This window comes from Papaver somniferum, chromosome 1, assembly GCF_003573695.1.
Source record: "Papaver somniferum cultivar HN1 chromosome 1, ASM357369v1, whole genome shotgun sequence".
NCBI classification, from domain to species: Eukaryota; Viridiplantae; Streptophyta; class Magnoliopsida; order Ranunculales; family Papaveraceae; genus Papaver; species Papaver somniferum.
The window spans coordinates 229,640,080-229,657,074 of record NC_039358.1 but is presented as its reverse complement, the minus strand read 5'-3'; the positions used below and the strand labels follow the sequence as shown (position 1 = coordinate 229,657,074).

At 36.1% G+C, this 16,995-nt stretch overlaps 1 protein-coding gene, 1 long non-coding RNA gene and 1 pseudogene across 2 annotated transcripts; 2 read left to right on the top strand and 1 right to left on the bottom strand.

Moving 5' to 3' along the window:
* The first annotated feature begins 5,845 nt into the window (after window positions 1–5,845).
* Window positions 5,846–6,766, top strand: LOC113318497. Its single transcript, XR_003344588.1, has 2 exons — window positions 5,846–6,002; window positions 6,414–6,766. It is a non-coding gene; the product is annotated as an uncharacterized LOC113318497 (long non-coding RNA).
* A 245-nt stretch (window positions 6,767–7,011) lies between these two features.
* Window positions 7,012–8,942, top strand: LOC113318490 (annotated as a pseudogene).
* Window positions 8,924–13,826, bottom strand: LOC113318485 (acetolactate synthase small subunit 2, chloroplastic-like). Its single transcript, XM_026566649.1, has 12 exons — window positions 13,564–13,826; window positions 12,580–12,793; window positions 12,207–12,290; window positions 11,818–11,886; window positions 11,296–11,379; window positions 11,034–11,186; window positions 10,710–10,796; window positions 10,507–10,611; window positions 10,286–10,408; window positions 10,036–10,188; window positions 9,627–9,692; window positions 8,924–9,256 (listed from the first exon to the last, which is right to left on the bottom strand). Exons 1-12 carry the CDS (start codon window positions 13,788–13,790, stop codon window positions 9,161–9,163), a joined length of 1,461 nt encoding a protein of 486 aa, XP_026422434.1. The 5' UTR covers window positions 13,791–13,826; the 3' UTR covers window positions 8,924–9,160.
* Between the last annotated feature and the right edge of the window lie 3,169 nt (window positions 13,827–16,995).

The window sequence follows — 16,995 nt, the reverse complement described above, 5'->3', positions numbered from 1 at the left end:
TTGATAAGGTTCCCATAGTCGAATAGGTAAATTAACCATATGAAGTTGATAAGGTTCCCATAGTCGAATAGGTAAATTAATATATTCACTTGAAAAGGAACCGTGATTTGAATTGTATTCATTGAAAATGTTTGGTTACACATGTTGATTTTTTATGATAAACGTTTTCGAAATAATTAATACTAACTTATATATAAGTATAAATTTTTATAATTAATACCTGATAGTGAAAAAATCCTCGAATCCTTAAAGGATATGAATCCTTGGAAAGTACTAGGTCTGGATGGATTTCCACCAGGTTTCTTCCAATCTCATAGGGAAATTGTAGGTGCTGATGTGATGGAAATGGTGAAGCAATTATTTCGTACGGTTATATACTCAGAAGTTTGAACGTCGCCAATGTTACCCTTATTCCAAAAAACCAAAAATAAGTAGTTTCCTTCTGATTTGGTCCAATAACTCTATGCAATACTTCATATAAGATTATCTCCAAGATTCTAGCTTCTAGAATTAAGAAACTAATGGGTGCCTATGTACGCGGGTAGGAAAATATCAGATAATATACATCTGGTGCAAGAAATTTTTCATACAATAAACAATAAAAAAAGGAGTTCTTTAAGCATTTGGCCTTAAGGATGGATATGTCAAAAGCCTTCGATAGGCTTGCATGGTCTTTTCTCATGGATATCATGCTGCAGATGGGATTTAGTCAAGATTAGTGTAATCTAATAATGCATTCTATCAGCACCACAAAAATTTATATTCTTCTAAATGGTGCACGTTGCAATTCTTATCAACCAACAAGGGGATTAAGGCAAGGTTATCCCCTATCACCTTACTTGTTTATCATTTCCATGGAGGCCTTATCTAGGAAATTACTTCAAGCTGAACAGAATAATGACATACAAGGTATAAAAATTGCTCCAAGTGCTCCCTCAATCTCCAATTTATTTTTCGCGGACGATTGCCTCTTATTCATACAGGTTTATATATAATTCATAATGTTAATAATTTGCTTACAATTATTGAAGACTTTGGGGCTGCTTCAGGTTAGATTGTGAACTTCAATAAGTCAAGTGTTAACTATAGTGCTAATGTGCCGCAGAGGTTTTGCAGATTACTTACTAGAAGATTAGAAGTACCAAAGGTGAATTCCAATTAATGAAGGGTACTTGGGTATTCCACTGTTAATTGGGAAGGAAAAAATTGAGTGCTTCTCAAAGCTGGTGGATAGAGTCAATGGTAGATTAACTCAGTGGAATGGAGAATCAATGTCTCAATGCTGCAAGTCATTAATGGTAAAGACCATCACCAACACAATATTAATGTATCCAATGATCTGTTTACAACTTCCAGCCGAAACCATCAAACAAATTGATTTTGTACAGCGGGACTTTTGGTGAGGATTTAAGGACAAGAATGGAACTTATGTCACTTCATAGAAAAGATTAGCGTTACATAAAAATCTAGGAGGTTAAGGTTTCAAAAATATAAAGATTATAAACCAAGCACTCCTAGTCATAGAAGCCTGGAGAATGTGTGTAAACTCAGAAGAACAATGGATAAAAGCTATATAGGAAAAGTATTTTCCATGTACCAGTATTCTACATGATAGTCCTAAACCGAGAAGTTCATGGGCATGGAATGGGGTGATGAAACAAATTCCTTTTATCAAGTCAAACAGCCGGTGGAGATTAGGAAGAGGTAATAAAATCAAAATCTGGTTAGATATTTGGGAATAGGTTTAAATACACCTCCAGTTCCAAGACAGGGAATCGAAGACAGTGAAGATTATATTGGGTTCAAGATTTACTGTTTCAGGAAGAAAGGATGTGGAATGTTCCTATAGTTCAACACCTCTTTGATTCTGACACGGCACAACTTATTCTAAAATGAGAACACCCTCAGCTGCAGATGATAAACTTGTATGGAATCTAACAAGAAATGGGGTTTTCACGCATAAATCTGCTTATAACATGCTACATGAGCAGAGTTTGGGAAATATGCAGGTGTCCATGATGATTCAAGATATTGATATAAGATGGAAAGAGTTATGGAATATACATACATGGCCAAGAGTTAAACACTTCTGGTGGAAGTGCTTATCTGACATCCTCCCTACGAAAGAGAGGCTATCCAGAAACTGCAGATACATAAATCGTTCCTGTCCTTTTTGTAACCAGTTTTATGAAACTATCCTGCATGTATTGTTCTTCTGTCCATTCTCAAGGGTTGTATGGATGGCTATCCATGGTGGTTCTAATGTCATCTCTGGAAACTATAATTGCGTAGCTGCAATATTCGAACATTGGATGAATCAAGAACAACAACAAGATTCACAAACACGGTGGTTAAATCTATCCATGATAGTATCTTGGACTATATTGAATAAAAGGTGTGAAGTCAACTTCCAAAATAAAAAGGCGGACCCAAAGGCTGTTATCAGAAGAGCTACTAGCTTTGCAAACTATATCAACAGGCTGAATTTGAAACAACAGATTCATGGTCCGACTGTTCAGCACAATATATCAACCAAACCAACCTGGAAACCACATGTTTATCCATATCTTGTGATTAACTGTGATGCATCTTATTGTATTAACACTGGTCTGACAGGTGTTTCCCTTATTCTACGAGATTTTGCAGGAAAATGGTAGGGAGTCTCTTCAAAATGTTATGCATGAATAGAAGACTGCGAACAAGCAGAGTGCCTAGCGTTTCTTGAGGCTGTCAACTGGAGAAAGGAGCTGCAATATACGCATGTAGTCTTTGAAACTGATCTGCAAGGGATTGCAGGATTTATTAACAACTCAGAACCGGTGATATCTTGGGAGAGTGAGGCTATTCTGTAAGATTTCATTGACTTCTTAAGAACTATCCCTTATTGGGAGTGTCATTTTATTTCTAGATATTGCAATAAACCTGCTGATAGACTAGCTAAATTCAGTAGGAAGTACGGTGTCACTAGGATATGGTTAGATAAACCTCGTAGTATAATTGAAAGTCATCTATTACAAGACAATGTAAACGATTTTAGTTAGTAAAATTCATCATCTTTGGCATCCAAAAAAAAAAACTTAAATTTCTACATTTCACTATATAATTGAATTTCTCAAAATGATTACCAAGTATTTGTTGTTTTATGTTTATTTTCTAATTCATACCAATAATTTGAAATTATCTAATTAAAATGTAGAAGGCAAAAACTTTTCTTTTTTGGTATATTTTAAGATTAAAATTCATCAATTCGCACTAATATATTATTTTTTGTATATATTCTGTGAATTTTGTAACCTATATAGTATTTGCTATTGGTTGAACAAATATATTGTCCATGGGTTTACTGGAAAGTCATGTATGATAAATAATTAATTACAAGCATCGAATGCACTTGGTTTTTGAAAAATTAATTTTATAAAAGATTTAATAAATCAGGAAAAATATATATATATATTACTGCATATAACATATATTTTACATCTTAAAGTGACTTGCATTGAGGTAGTTTTTCTCTTCGTTGAAGCCTCTTGATACAATGTTGGGACGATTTTCAAATCCTTGAGATGCAACCAAATCGATTTATCTGGCCACTTCGAGTTATATGTGAATGTATGAATAGTTTTAATCAAGCGTCACCATAAATATGCACATGAGTTTGCATCTTGATAATGATGTAACATATAATCTTTGGCACAGTAAATAACACTAGCAACAGAATCCCTTTCATAGCTGACGCAGGTGATGTGCTTCTTCGTGAAATTACAACATGATTCAATTCATCGTAATATTGGTCCCCCAGTAAATAACATTGGAAATAGAATCCTTTTCATAGGGATTTTATTTTGTTATTTCTAACCCATATCCTGGACTCCTAAAAACATGTATATGCGTCTATTTAAAAAAAAAAAACGCACACGCGTAGACAAAATATTGTTGATCAAATGACGATGCTTTATTACTTTAAGGCCTTCATCAGTATATCATTTTTGTGCTTTGTGTGCACAATACTCCCACATTGTAACCTTCGGTCATTTTTAACCTTGGTTGAGACAACGTATTTATATCGTATCTGGATATTTAGGGTATATATCCACCTTCAGTCATTTCTTAGGTTATTTTTCATTGCACGTAAGTAAATTGTCATATTGTAGGCACATAACATATTTAGTTAAACCCATGTATATATTTCAAAATTGATGTGAAGTCGAAGTGCATTTGTTGCGGCTACATAATAAGAACTTACAAACTTTCGCAAACATGCTGACTAAGGTTGAGAACTTTATTATCGTTGTTTCATTGCATCAATTCACTCATTGATTTTCTCTGAAGCACCGCCAAATATTGAAACCCGCGTAGTTGTTCCCATAAAGAAGAGTCTTAGAAAAGAAGAGTCTTAGATTCACAATAGTGGCAGTGATGTTTGTTTGTATTATTCATTATATTAGTCTCTTAATACATCAGTACCTTCAGAGGCATTACTTTTTCTTCAGTTTGGTTAAGATAGTCTCATGAGTCATGTGTTAGTTATTGAAGAGTAATTAATTTCCTATTTTAGGTTAGCCGTGGTTATTTAGGAATTGGGTTTCCTAAACCAGCTAAAATTCTTGGTGGCCAAGTTTGTAACCTATATAAATAGGTATTTAGGCCTTGTAGAATTATGTGTGAAGAAATTGTATAGCTTTTAGGGTAAAAAGCTAGGGTTTCGTTGTGAGAGCATATTGGTGAGGAACAAGAGACAAGGTTATCGTCTCGGGTAATTGTTGTGGTGTAACCAAGGATTTCCTGGGATTCACACGACGTCGTAATCGTTTTTTCTTCATAGTGGATTGAGTTGGTGCGGCTCAAAGTGGACGTAGACAATATATACACGTTGTATGTATTGTTCGAACTACTATAAATCTTATGTCTTATGAGTTGATTTATCTTTCTCGTATTATTATCGTTGCTTGTACTTGATTTACTTATTATTCATCATAATATCTCAAGATTCTGTTATTCCGCGGTTGTCAGTGATTCCATAAAAATCCTGACATCATGTCCATTTATTTTGACTAATGGTCTCTCCTTCCCCAAAATTGTTAATCCACTTATTTTGAGGTTAATAAGTTTGCGTAAAGAAAAGTTAATCTACTATTGATATTTGTGGAGCATCCTTTTAGCATAAAAATTGTGTTAAACCGTAATGTAACCCACAATATTTGTTTTATTAATTAATTTGACAAAAAGCTCTCCTTACCTCAAATCGATTAGCAGCTCATATACAATATATTTATCCATCATAGCTCATATACAACATATTTCTCCATCATGTCTAACGTGTAAGTCACAAGCGCAAGAAACTGAACAACATCTTTTCCGGCAATGTTCCTTTACAAGAGCAATTTGGTTTTGCTCCTCTATGAATTTTATTATCTCCCAATTTAAGTCAGACTCCATCAATATCTGGGTACGGTAAGTAAAATAACAATCATTCTTTGGTCTATACGGAAGCATGCTGCTCAGTTGTTTTTGAAAAAAGTACCCAAAACCCGATAGGCCTCATAACTCAAATTAGGAAATTCCAGTTCCCAAGAAAGGCCTAAATATTCTTAGTAGTTCATCATGGTCATCGATGAAATTAGATTGGATGCTTCCTTCGAAGAAATTTTTTTTTCTGTGGGCTATGCTTCCATCCTTTTTTGGGTGGATCAAGAATCTTTCACGCACATAGCGGCAGGTTCAGACAGAGCAACATATGCGCTTCATGCAGAACAAAAACCTTACTTAAGCAGGTAAATTTCTAACCAATAATCCATAGTTATAGAGTGCAAACAACTAGTAGATATAATCAACAACGGAATTTGCTCCACAGAGTATGTGGAGCAAATTTTAGCGCAAGAACAAGAAAACTTGTTGTTTTTGTAGAGTTCGGAACACCAATCAAGAGCAGTATGTGATGATATAATGGATGAACTCTCCTATGAAACATATTGTCTCTGCATCTGTAATGACTTCTCTCATTAGTAAGTCCTGTTTTTCTCATTTTCATTGATTTTTGTCTAAATTTTTGCTGTTTATTTGATTTGTAGAGTTTCTAGTCTTGTTTGAATTATTACACAGAGTCTGTGTATATACTAACTTAACTAGGTAGAATTTAATGGCCACCATGTACACAAGGAACTTTTTGATAGTGGGGAACATTGTTTGAAAACAAATAATCTTTAACATAGAACAGAGGGATGTCCTTCTTGCTACATAAAACATAAACATTCTCGCTTCCAACTTATTTGTTGCTGAAATTATTAGTTTCTCTTATGCTTGGATTACAAGACGATAACATTACATTTCTTTTGTTGTTGAGATTTATTAGCTGCTCTTTATAAATTTACTATACATTTAGAAGGCTTCTGACTGTGATCAGTTTTCCCTTGCAGAAGAAAACAAAGTTCTGTTGTGGTATAAAGGAAACAACCTTTGTCATTATGGCCCTTTAAACTTCAAATTTGGATAAAATTGTGAATGATCATGCTGGGAGCTTCCAAGATTTTTCAAGCTATTCCATATGCGAACATCAATGTTTTTTTGAAGGCTTCAAGAGAAGATTGCTTCCTGTGGTTCGAAGTCGTCGAATTGCTTCCAGTGCTACTACTTTACTCACCAGCAGCGCCACAACAACTGTTGCTGTTGCCACCATCTGTTCCTCCTCAAACTCTTCCTCATCCAAATATCAGCGGAAGTTGCCTAGACTCGCATGAATCAAATGATACTGCACACGAGGCAAGCAAGGTAGTTAATATTGGATATTGCTATTGAGCAGTGTGCAAATTCAGTTTTATTTAGTAACTCGTTATGATTATGTATCGTCTAGGAAAAGGAATATAGAGCCAAGATAGTCCAGAATGGGTCTGCAAGACTTTGATGGAAATGGGGAGTACTAGTGGTAGCACATCACTTTCTGAGACCATCAAAGATAAATTGAAGATGACGGGGCGGCCAAGGCTGGGAAGTGGCAGAAAGTATTACATGGTTAGCAGAGGAAGCAAAGATTGACACAATGAAAGAAGGGGAGAAAATGAGAATGGAAGCAGAGGCTAAGAAAGGTGAAATGGATCTTAAAAGAACTGAAATCATGGCAAAGATGTTGGTTCTTCATTAAGAATCGGAAGAAGTGGATGAGACTACCAAGAGGCATAACCGAACACTCTAATAGCTGAATTTTCTTACTGTATATATTCTTTTCTGCACCTGAAATCATTGCTTAAATTACGTCAAGGTAATAGCATTTTGTCCTTGACCGTGGTCAATTGAAGTTGACCATAGTCAATCTTTTCTTTTATTCTGAACGTGTTGTCGAATCTCACGCCCCAGGCTGAATACAATCAAATTGAAAGTACCAGAAGGATCGAATTCTGTTCTTTTGAAGAATCTTTACTTATCTTGTGATCCTTACATGAGAGGCAGAATGACAAACGCTGAAAGTTACATTGCTCCCTTTACTCCTGGATTGGTAAAAATTTTGTACTCGTTGCACTTCATTTCCAAAAATCTCCTTATACTGAACAGATATCTGCGTTTACCCAAGGAAATTTGATTTACTCGTAAAAAAATTCGTGTTTTGTTGATATGTGCAGCCAGTCATGGGATATGGTGTTGGGAAAGTAATAGATTCTGGAAATCCAAACTACAAAGAAGGTGACTATGTTTGGGGAATCACTGGCTGGGAACAATACAGCCTCCTTGAAAATCCTGAACCTTCAACTCTTGTGAAAATCAAATATACCGATCTACCTCTTTCTTACTATACCGGAATTCTTGGTAAGTTTCATCGCCATTGTTTTATTGTTGCTAGAACTTGACAATTTATGTACATTTGTACTTTTGAGTTTCATTCTTGCATCTTGCTTTAGGTATGCCGGGTATTACTGCATATGTTGGCTTTCATGAGATTGCTTCTCCTAAGAAAGGAGAGTTTGTGTTTGTATCGGCTGCATCTGGTGCAGTCGGACAACTTGTGGGACAATTTGCAAAGCTTATGGGTTGTTACGTCGTAGGCTGTGCTGGATCCAAAGAAAAGGTGAAAAATATCGTCAGTTTTCCTGGTAAACCTTCCGGTTTATGCTTCTCTACAAGGATCCTTAATTCGTTTCGCCTTTCTTGATGATTTGCGATCTAGGTTGATTTGTTGAAGAACAAGTTTGGTTTTGATGATGCTTTAACTACAAAGAAGAGCATGACTTGGTAGCAACTTTGAAAAGGTTGGTGTTTACAATCCCTGCCAACTTCACATTTGTATCCATCTCATGTTTAATGTATTGTTTACAGGTACTTTCCAGAGGGGATCGATATCTACTTTGAGAATGTTGGTGGAAAGATGCTTGATGCAGTCCTTGCAAACATGAGACTCCGTGGTCGAATTGCAGCTTGTGGAATGATTTCCCAGTACAACCTCGAAGAATCGGAAGGGGTTCGTAACAATTTCCTTGTTATCACAAAACGAATCCGGATGGAAGGATTTTTGGTTTTCGATCACCTTCACGTCTACCCAAAGTTCATAGAAGTGATGAAGCAATACATCGCAGAGGAAAAGATTGCGTATGTTGAAGATACTGTACAAGTTCTTGAAAATGCACCAGCTGCACTGATAGGGCTATTCACCGGGCGCAACGTTGGGAAACAAGTCATCGTAGTTTCCCGCGAGTAATTACCGTGCATCTTACATATACAGTTTGTCACTGCTTCAATCCTGGCCGCTTTGCCATCCTCTCCATCCTTTCAGATGGTTTTCTGTCGCTTGTTTGTTTTGCATGCTATGAATATTATGTTCTGCGTTGATCAAGATAACCTGATCTACTGATTTTCAATTGCTCTTAGATCTGAAACTAAATCCCAACGGACATTTACAAGAGAGAAAGGAAACCCAACTAGAGCCGAAGAAATCACTTCATGATATCAGAGTCACCGAACTCATCTATAAACAAAGTTAAAACCAACTCCTTTACAAACTGCCTGATGAAAACCTTGACTACAACAAAACATTAAACGTTCTTATCCTTTTTCCATTGCCAGTTCGGCAAGCCAACAATCCTTACTATTACAAGTGCAAAGCACATTATTCTCTTTTCCATTGACAATAACCCTTAACATTACAGATGCATGCAGGTACTAGGAATCCACTTCAGACTCAAGAACAAGTGTCAATCGGCAAGGCATATCCACGCAGGTACTTGGAATCTACTTTAGACTCACGAACAAGTGCCAATCTTCCCGTTCTTGCCACCTTCAGAGAAGAACAACACAGAATAGCATAAAAATTCAGCAGTGGCTAGATTACCCCCAAAAAAACAGCCCATGAGCGTGAGAGAACGGGGACTTAGGTTGGCAGTGACCAGTGGTTCAAAAAATAAACTAACAAATTTGGATATCCACGTTTGGTCTGAAATGATTACTATTTGAAACCAATTATTGTAGACTCGTATTATTTGTAAGTCATGTTTTAACAGGTCTTAAAAAACGTGTCTGCTCATAATCCCAATCCCCAGAAGTGAATTGATGCAAAAAGTTAAATGTGTCCCATACAACACACTCTCAGCAGAAACACAAGCCGAAGCCACTGTGATATCCTGAAATATTAAGTTACAGTAACATACCTCACAAATGCCATAAGGCTCTAGTAACCTTTGTAGCGCAACCATTTTGTCCAAATCTCCAGTGAGCTGACAAGGGGGAAAAGCATTAAGTTTCAATTATTAGTAATGAAAAAAAAAATGAACAACACGAAACCCTTGGTTCATGACAAATAACTGCCAGAAAAATTTACAAGTATATATAAATGTGAACAACGAAGATGTCCAATTCTTTGATATATTTCTTAGACAGTATTCAACCTAGCACATTCAGAACTCGTGCCACATAAAATCTTTCTGACCTAACAATGCAGTTCACTGCTATGTGCTAAACCATAGCTGGAATCACCTAAAGGACAATAAAGATACTATATAGTATATATCATGTAAGTTCGCACCGTGCAGTGACTATTGTCTAGGGAGAATTACAAACCTCTAGGGTGATTGTATGGTCAGACACATCCACAGCTTTTGCTCGGAAAATGCTAGCAATGTCAAGGACATCCCTTCTTGCAACAGCATTTACAGCAATCTTTATCAACATCAATTCTCTTTCAGCGAATGGCATGTGTGTAACATCACGAACCTGAGGTTTTTTTGTTAGCCGTTTTGATAGTTTCATAGACACTAGAATCTAAAATCATATTTGATGCGCAAAAGTTGCCACATAGAATAAGACTCACCTCGTGAATATCAATAAGTTTATACAATTGTTGAACTAACTTTCCAATTGATTCATCAGTACCAGGAACAACAGTTGTAATGCGAGAAATGCCCTGTTTTTCTGCAGGTCCAACAGCAAGACTCTGGAGAATAATTGAGAAATCACGGTAAGGACATGGGAACCCACAAGATCACCACAATTACACAAATTATAAACAAAAGAAATGACTAAATGGCATACCTGAATATTGTAGCCTCTACGAGAAAAAATACCAGTGACTATGTTCAGCACTCCCGGACAATCATTAACAAGCAATGATAAGGTGTGAGATCTAAGCCCAGCTGACTGAAAAAAATGCAAAAAAAAAAATTAGATACAGAGAGCATCATAATTCACTTCTCTATCTGGATGATAAAACCAAGTGGTTCCAAAAGGTCTCTTACATCTTCGTTGTCAAGCACGCCCCAATGAGCATCAAGAATTTGATTCATCGAGAAACCATCATAAGGTTCACTTGGATAAACATCACCCTTCAAGTGAAAAAAGAGAGATCATCACTTAAAGTTAAATATGATTAAATAGGGACTATGTTTTAAACTTAAAACAATTGTACAACGATATCCATGATAACGGATCCAATTCATGAGTGACAGAAATTAGTCTTCTGCAACGCGGGTGAACCAGCTTATACACACTAAGATGAATCCCTAGATTATACTCCACAGAAAACAGCCGCTCATGATACAAATTCGGACAAAAAGATATACCCCTGTAGTTAAGTTTGGCTGTGCTTCAAGTGCTTTGCTTGTAGTCTCCGAAAGAGAGTCGATGGGCATTGTGCCTTCAAGATCAGGATATGAAGCTGCAGAAAACCTCCAAAAAGGGGCAGACTCGCCCATCCTCTCCCGTCTCAAAGCAATCTATCTATATAAGAGGCAAGAATTTGAAAATGGTGCTTGCAAGACTTGTTCAAATGAACGCTAGTGAAATTACATAAAAACACATTATTGAAACTACATAAGCATTAACCTTCCCAGTTGTTGCGAGTTCTTTTATCCCAAACTTGCTGAAGTTTCTCTGAACAGCAACCATTTTACCTGGATCTCCAGTTACCTGAAATGGCACCAAACCACTTTAGCCATTTGACTTAGGGACCAGTACAAACAAACAAAGAAATTCATTTTTTTCAAATACTTTTGTTTTCTTTTTACCAATATATAAACGAAGAGAAAAAAAAAACCAACTAAAAGCTGGAGTACCACGTATAAGAACATTCCATCACTGGTGGCAGTACCATTACAACAAAATTGCACGGAACTGCATCCAAACATATTATTCTCAATACGATTTGAACTTAGATTCTATTAATCTGCGAAAAACCAAAAATATCTCTGACTACCATCCCTGCATATTATTTTTTTGAACTTTTTCTAACAATTACTTTATGGACATATCCAGCACCGAACCAAATTCTACTGTCTAAGATACATTGCCAACACGGCACATGTTTGAAACAAAGAACCGATACAAGAAGTAAACTTTCATAAGCACCTCTATAGTTAACGAGTCCTCCGCAATGTCGACAATTTTTGCTCTGAATATGTCTACCAACCACATTATCTGAAGATTAATAAAAGATATTGAGTTAGCACCTCAAACAAAAACAATGGTAAGAACTGCAATTTCTAATCGACCACAATTTCTTTTTTTACCCCCAGTGGTATCACGGAACCTCTTGGGTTTTAGATATGGTCAGATAAGGTTCAATGAGAAAGAGGAACCATGTCTCCTAGCATGTGTCGGAGAAGAGCCCTAACGCAAACGCTATAGGACTTGGGCCCAAGACTGAGCATAATGCAGACAACAATTAGAGTAGCTGATGGTTTGTCCTCAAATCAGCATTTCCTATTAAAGAGATGACATTTTGCGACAGTGGCTACCTCTGCACGATTGCTTTCATTAGCATTGAGTTTGACGAGCATCAATTCACGTTCTACCTGTGGTTCTGATGAGAGATCTTCCACCTTGTAAATTCAATCAAATAAATGTTAAAAGGTAGATAAGCGAAAACGGCAAGTATGTCTCTGTTGTGCGTGAGAGAGAGAGATAGAGAGCTACAGAAGGAAACCATTTCAACATAATTTAATAACCTAGTATCAGGTTATGTTAAGAACCTAGTATCAGGTTATGTTATGAAAGAAAAAGAAGTGAATATATGCAAGTTGGACTCCAAACGTAACTTGAGTACAACACTAGAACTGTAACTCATAGAAATTAAATTAGCAACTGAAAGCTCAGGGATGAGATTAGTACCTTCAAGACATTAACAAGCTTGTTAAGCTGCTCTACCACTTGCTGTAACACTCTATCAGTTCCAGAAACAACTATTGTGAAGAGTGCTTTGTCCTTATTCAGACCGACTGCAAGCGACTCAATGTTATAACCCCTTCTAGCAAACACTCCAGCAATCCTGTTTATCATTCCACTTTCATCACCAACAAATACGGAAATTGTATGGCGTCTTACCCTGCATTTTTGATGAAATCTCGTTCTTAGCTACGAAATTAAAACTAATGCTGGTATAAATAAAATTTTATATAGAACAAAGTGTCAAATAGGAGACAATCAAAAATGTCAGGTAACCTGTACTACCCGAGAATGAAACAAAATAGGATGCAGCAGGTCATTAACCTTTAGATCCAACTTCTTTTCATAGGTATACACGAACAAGGACATGCATTAAGAGAAAAACTGAACCACGTCTTACAAAATTCATAAAATCATTCTTGCAAGAATATATCAGTTCTTTCTAGTGAGGCTCTAGATAAACTATCCAATTATCATGTCATGCATTTTCACTAAATTTCTGCTCTTATCACGAATCCTTAAGCCCCAACCAATCAAGAGGAAAACACAACTAACATTATCCTTAACATCCTTATAATGGAACTATCCATGCATGCAATCTATTCAGTAATTACATAATATGCGCTCCTTCACAGCATCGGTGCACTAATCTAGTTCTTAACATGATCACTTTTTCCCTTCATTCTCCAATGTCAACTCTTAATACATCAATCTCAAATCCCCACAAAATTGTTCATTTTTTACTTCTTTTATATCCCAAATTTCCTTAACATTCCAATATTCTATAGACCTAAACACAAGCAGAAACTTAAAACTAGGTCAAACAAATGACAACCCAGAAGAATTCAACCATAAAAGAGCAATCTTTATCAAGAATACCTACAATTGCAGCTCACTGAAACAAAAATGAAATTGATTAGATTAATTTACCTAGACCTTCCAATAGAAGGTGAAGATTCAGGTGTTGAAACCGACGCATTATTGTTATCTTTGATAGCTGAAATGACCAATTTTTGCTGAGGTACAAAAACCCTGGATTTTGATAACTCATTCTTTCTCAAATCAAAGAACCCAGAACCACCCAAAAACCCTTTGTTGGAAATTGAAGATTGTGTGGGTTTGATGGGAAGAATAGTGTGAGTTGAAATTGCCGCCATTGTTAGAGATTGGGGGAGAGAAACAGAGAGTTTGGGTTTTTGGTTTCCTAGTAGTGGGATGGGGGTAGGTAGGGAGCATGTGTGTTGTAAGGGGACTGGGACGGGTGGGTAAGCAGTGGGGCCGGCCCGTAGGGATAGACTATAAAAGTAAGCCTAAAACCCATATCCTCGTAATCCAAGGGCTTATGAAAGAACCCTATTATTGGGGTCAGAGGGGAAGTTCGAGCGTCGATAAGATAGACAAAATTGGGTCATCAAATAGTATATTCATGGGAAGGCTCTTTTTCATAGATTATTTGTGATGGTTAAATTACCGTCGTTTAATTAATGTTAATGATCTTAATAAGTTTGGTTGATTAAGTGTGAGAGATTTGATTAGATCAATGAAAATGATTAATAGTAGGTTTATAAATTACTTATTTTTTCAATTTACGACAGGATGGGAGTTTATGAGTTCCCAACCTTAAACTTTTCCTATCGTTGAGAACTCAAGAATTTTCAACCGTAAACTACAAATTAAATAGCAGAAAAATAAAATTCCAAACTATTATTCAAACTTCAGTCTCACTTACGACTAGGAATCTTATTTTTCAAATTAACCTACGACTAGGAGATTTTCATTTCTCAGACGTAATAAGTTGATAATATCCAATGTATGGATGGAAGTTTATCAATTCCCAATCATTACAAAAAAAATAACTAATTTACAGCTGGGAATTCATGAATTCGATCCCAGACGTAATTTGTTGTTTGCGGCTAGGAGTTGTTCCATTAATAACCGTAATTAAGTAGTTCAGAAACATAAAACTGAATTTTAATTTCATAAAATCTAACATATTTAAGCAATCAAAAGCAAGAAAAAATGGTAGGCTTTTCAGAATTACCTAATATAAGCCATTATTAGAGGCTTAACTGATATTTTAAACTGTCTGATCGATTAATTATTCACCGATGAATATGAGAAAAAGAAGAAAAGGAAAAATTAATTTTAGGTTATGTTTTCATTTTTGAAAAATTATTAGATTTAGTTTAGTTGTGGAGAAATGAAAATTTGTATATTTCATATGATGTAGGTATCCCCTACCCATGCTTTTGACATTTGAATCCTATGATGCCATCTATCGTAGCAAAAATGTTTCTGCAACAATCCTCGAGATTCGTATATGAAGATGAAATTTCAGCCGTTAGATGACTTAACAGTATTCCTCGTGATACACTCTTGGTAGATGAAGAATTTCAGCTACTTGTTGAATCAGCTCTTTATCTTCAATAGTAGTTGATAGGTGAAAATGGGGGGTACCTGTAAACGACACTCCGATGCCTCAATGAGTAAGAGCTCTAAGCAGGTTTTATGGAGAGAGAAGGATAAGAAATGTGTACCTCTCTGGTTGAAATCCCTCTTTTATTTATAGGTAGTGGAGGAATTGTATCCAGTCCAGTTTCCGTCTATATACATTTTGACTATGTATCTGGGCAAAATGCACTCCAGATTCATCCTGGTCAAAATTGATTTCCTTATTTTTAGGATCTATAACCTCCAAGTCATACTTGGTCCTCTTCTGTTTTCCCCCTTTTTATAAGGGTTCATAACTTCCAGAGTTTGAATATACCTGGTCCTTAACTGTTCCTCCTTTTTCTGGGGATCAGTAACCTCCAAGGTTTGAATGTACTTGGTCTTTAATTGATTCCTCCTTTTTATGGGGATCAGTAACTTCGAGGGTTTGAATGTTCACCCAGTCTTTAGAAGCTAACAAATCAGGTTAATAACTTCCAGTGGGCTTAAACATGATTCCATGAACCAAACAAATGTCTTATTTGGGCTCAAGAGTTGTTAAGCCCACTCAATATGAATGGGTTGAAGAGTTGTTTAGCCCACTTAATATTAATGGTCCAAACATCGCCCCTCTTAATTCCCAACTTGTTGGTGGATTAACAAAAATATTCTGGATTAGCTATCTCGCCATCGTTATCTTGACGCCCCCAAGCTATATTGCAGGAGTTACGAGCGTATCTTCATATAATAATATCGAACTTCAAGTTGTAAAGTCTACTTGAACCGATCGCTAATATTGAACCGATCCTTCCCCTTAGTTGGCGCCTTAATTTTTAATTTTTTAATTATTTTTTTTTTTGGGGCGCACCAAATAACATTTCAAATAATTCTTCTGGTCCGGGACGCTGATGTCAATCATTGTATTCGAGTACTATAATTCCCATTTGGGTGAATCTCCATATTTCCTGAAAACCAGCTGCTTTATCTAACCAACAACTTGTTTAGAGAACAAGATATATACCAAGAAGACCAAGGTTCGAAAAACGGGTCACGGCCCAGGTCACAGGTACTAGGCGTGACCGTTATAACGTGTTTTGACGGGTGTGAGCACGTTTTGGGTCAAAAACGCGTTATATAGGAATAAAACGCGTTTTTTGACGTTTTTTTAAAATAACGGGTGTGATAACGGTTAAATAAGAAAAATAAATAATTTGTGATCTGAATTTCCTATGTAACGGTAATTACAGCTGTGAAAACGGTTACAACGGGTCTAAATAACGTTGTTACTACGTTTTTTTCATTTTTTTTTGGTTTAATTTATTTATTTGATTTTTTATTTATTTGTTTATGGGTTTTTAACATACAAATTTATGGATATCTAGTAAAATTCACAACCCTAAGTCTATGACTTATAACAATGCATTGTAGTTATCGTCTACCGACAATATTTATACACGCATACTATCACTATCCACTTGATATGTTCAAGTTGTCACTCGAATAGTTCAATGCATTCCCCAATATTTCAATAATGCATATTCGGATTCAAAAGCAGTCAAAACTTTGTTGTCAAATAATACTCCTAGGCTCTTAGCTACTTGCTACAAGACTAACCAACAAGGAATGCAACAGGAAGAGAGTCAGAGACTAGCTAGAGAAAAAGAGAGTGAGAGAGGGAAGTCAGGGAGTCGATTTATCTTTTTCTTTTGCATTTGGAGGTGTGTACAGTATATGCTACATGTGGTCTGTACTTTAGAGTTCAGACTCAAAAGTTAAAGAAATAAAACAAAAAAAAAGTAAAAAGAGTAGTTGTGATTAACCGACGATGGAAAGATCAGTTGAGTTCTCCTCTTCATGCTGCAGCGCATTTTCTGAATCCATATTATATCTACAACCCAGCAGCCAATCTCATCAACAATGAAATTTCTCAGC

Coding starts and splice junctions, on each gene's coding strand:
- LOC113318485 (XM_026566649.1), bottom strand. CDS start 13,790: ATGGCGGCAATTTCAACTCACACTATTCTTCCCATCAAACCCACACAA. Junction 12,291..12,579: donor AGCTTGTTAATGTCTTGAAG/GTACTAATCTCA, acceptor TGAATTTACAAG/GTGGAAGATCTCTCATCAGA. Junction 10,409..10,506: donor GTAGAGGCTACAATATTCAG/GTATGCCATTTA, acceptor ATTATTCTCCAG/AGTCTTGCTGTTGGACCTGC.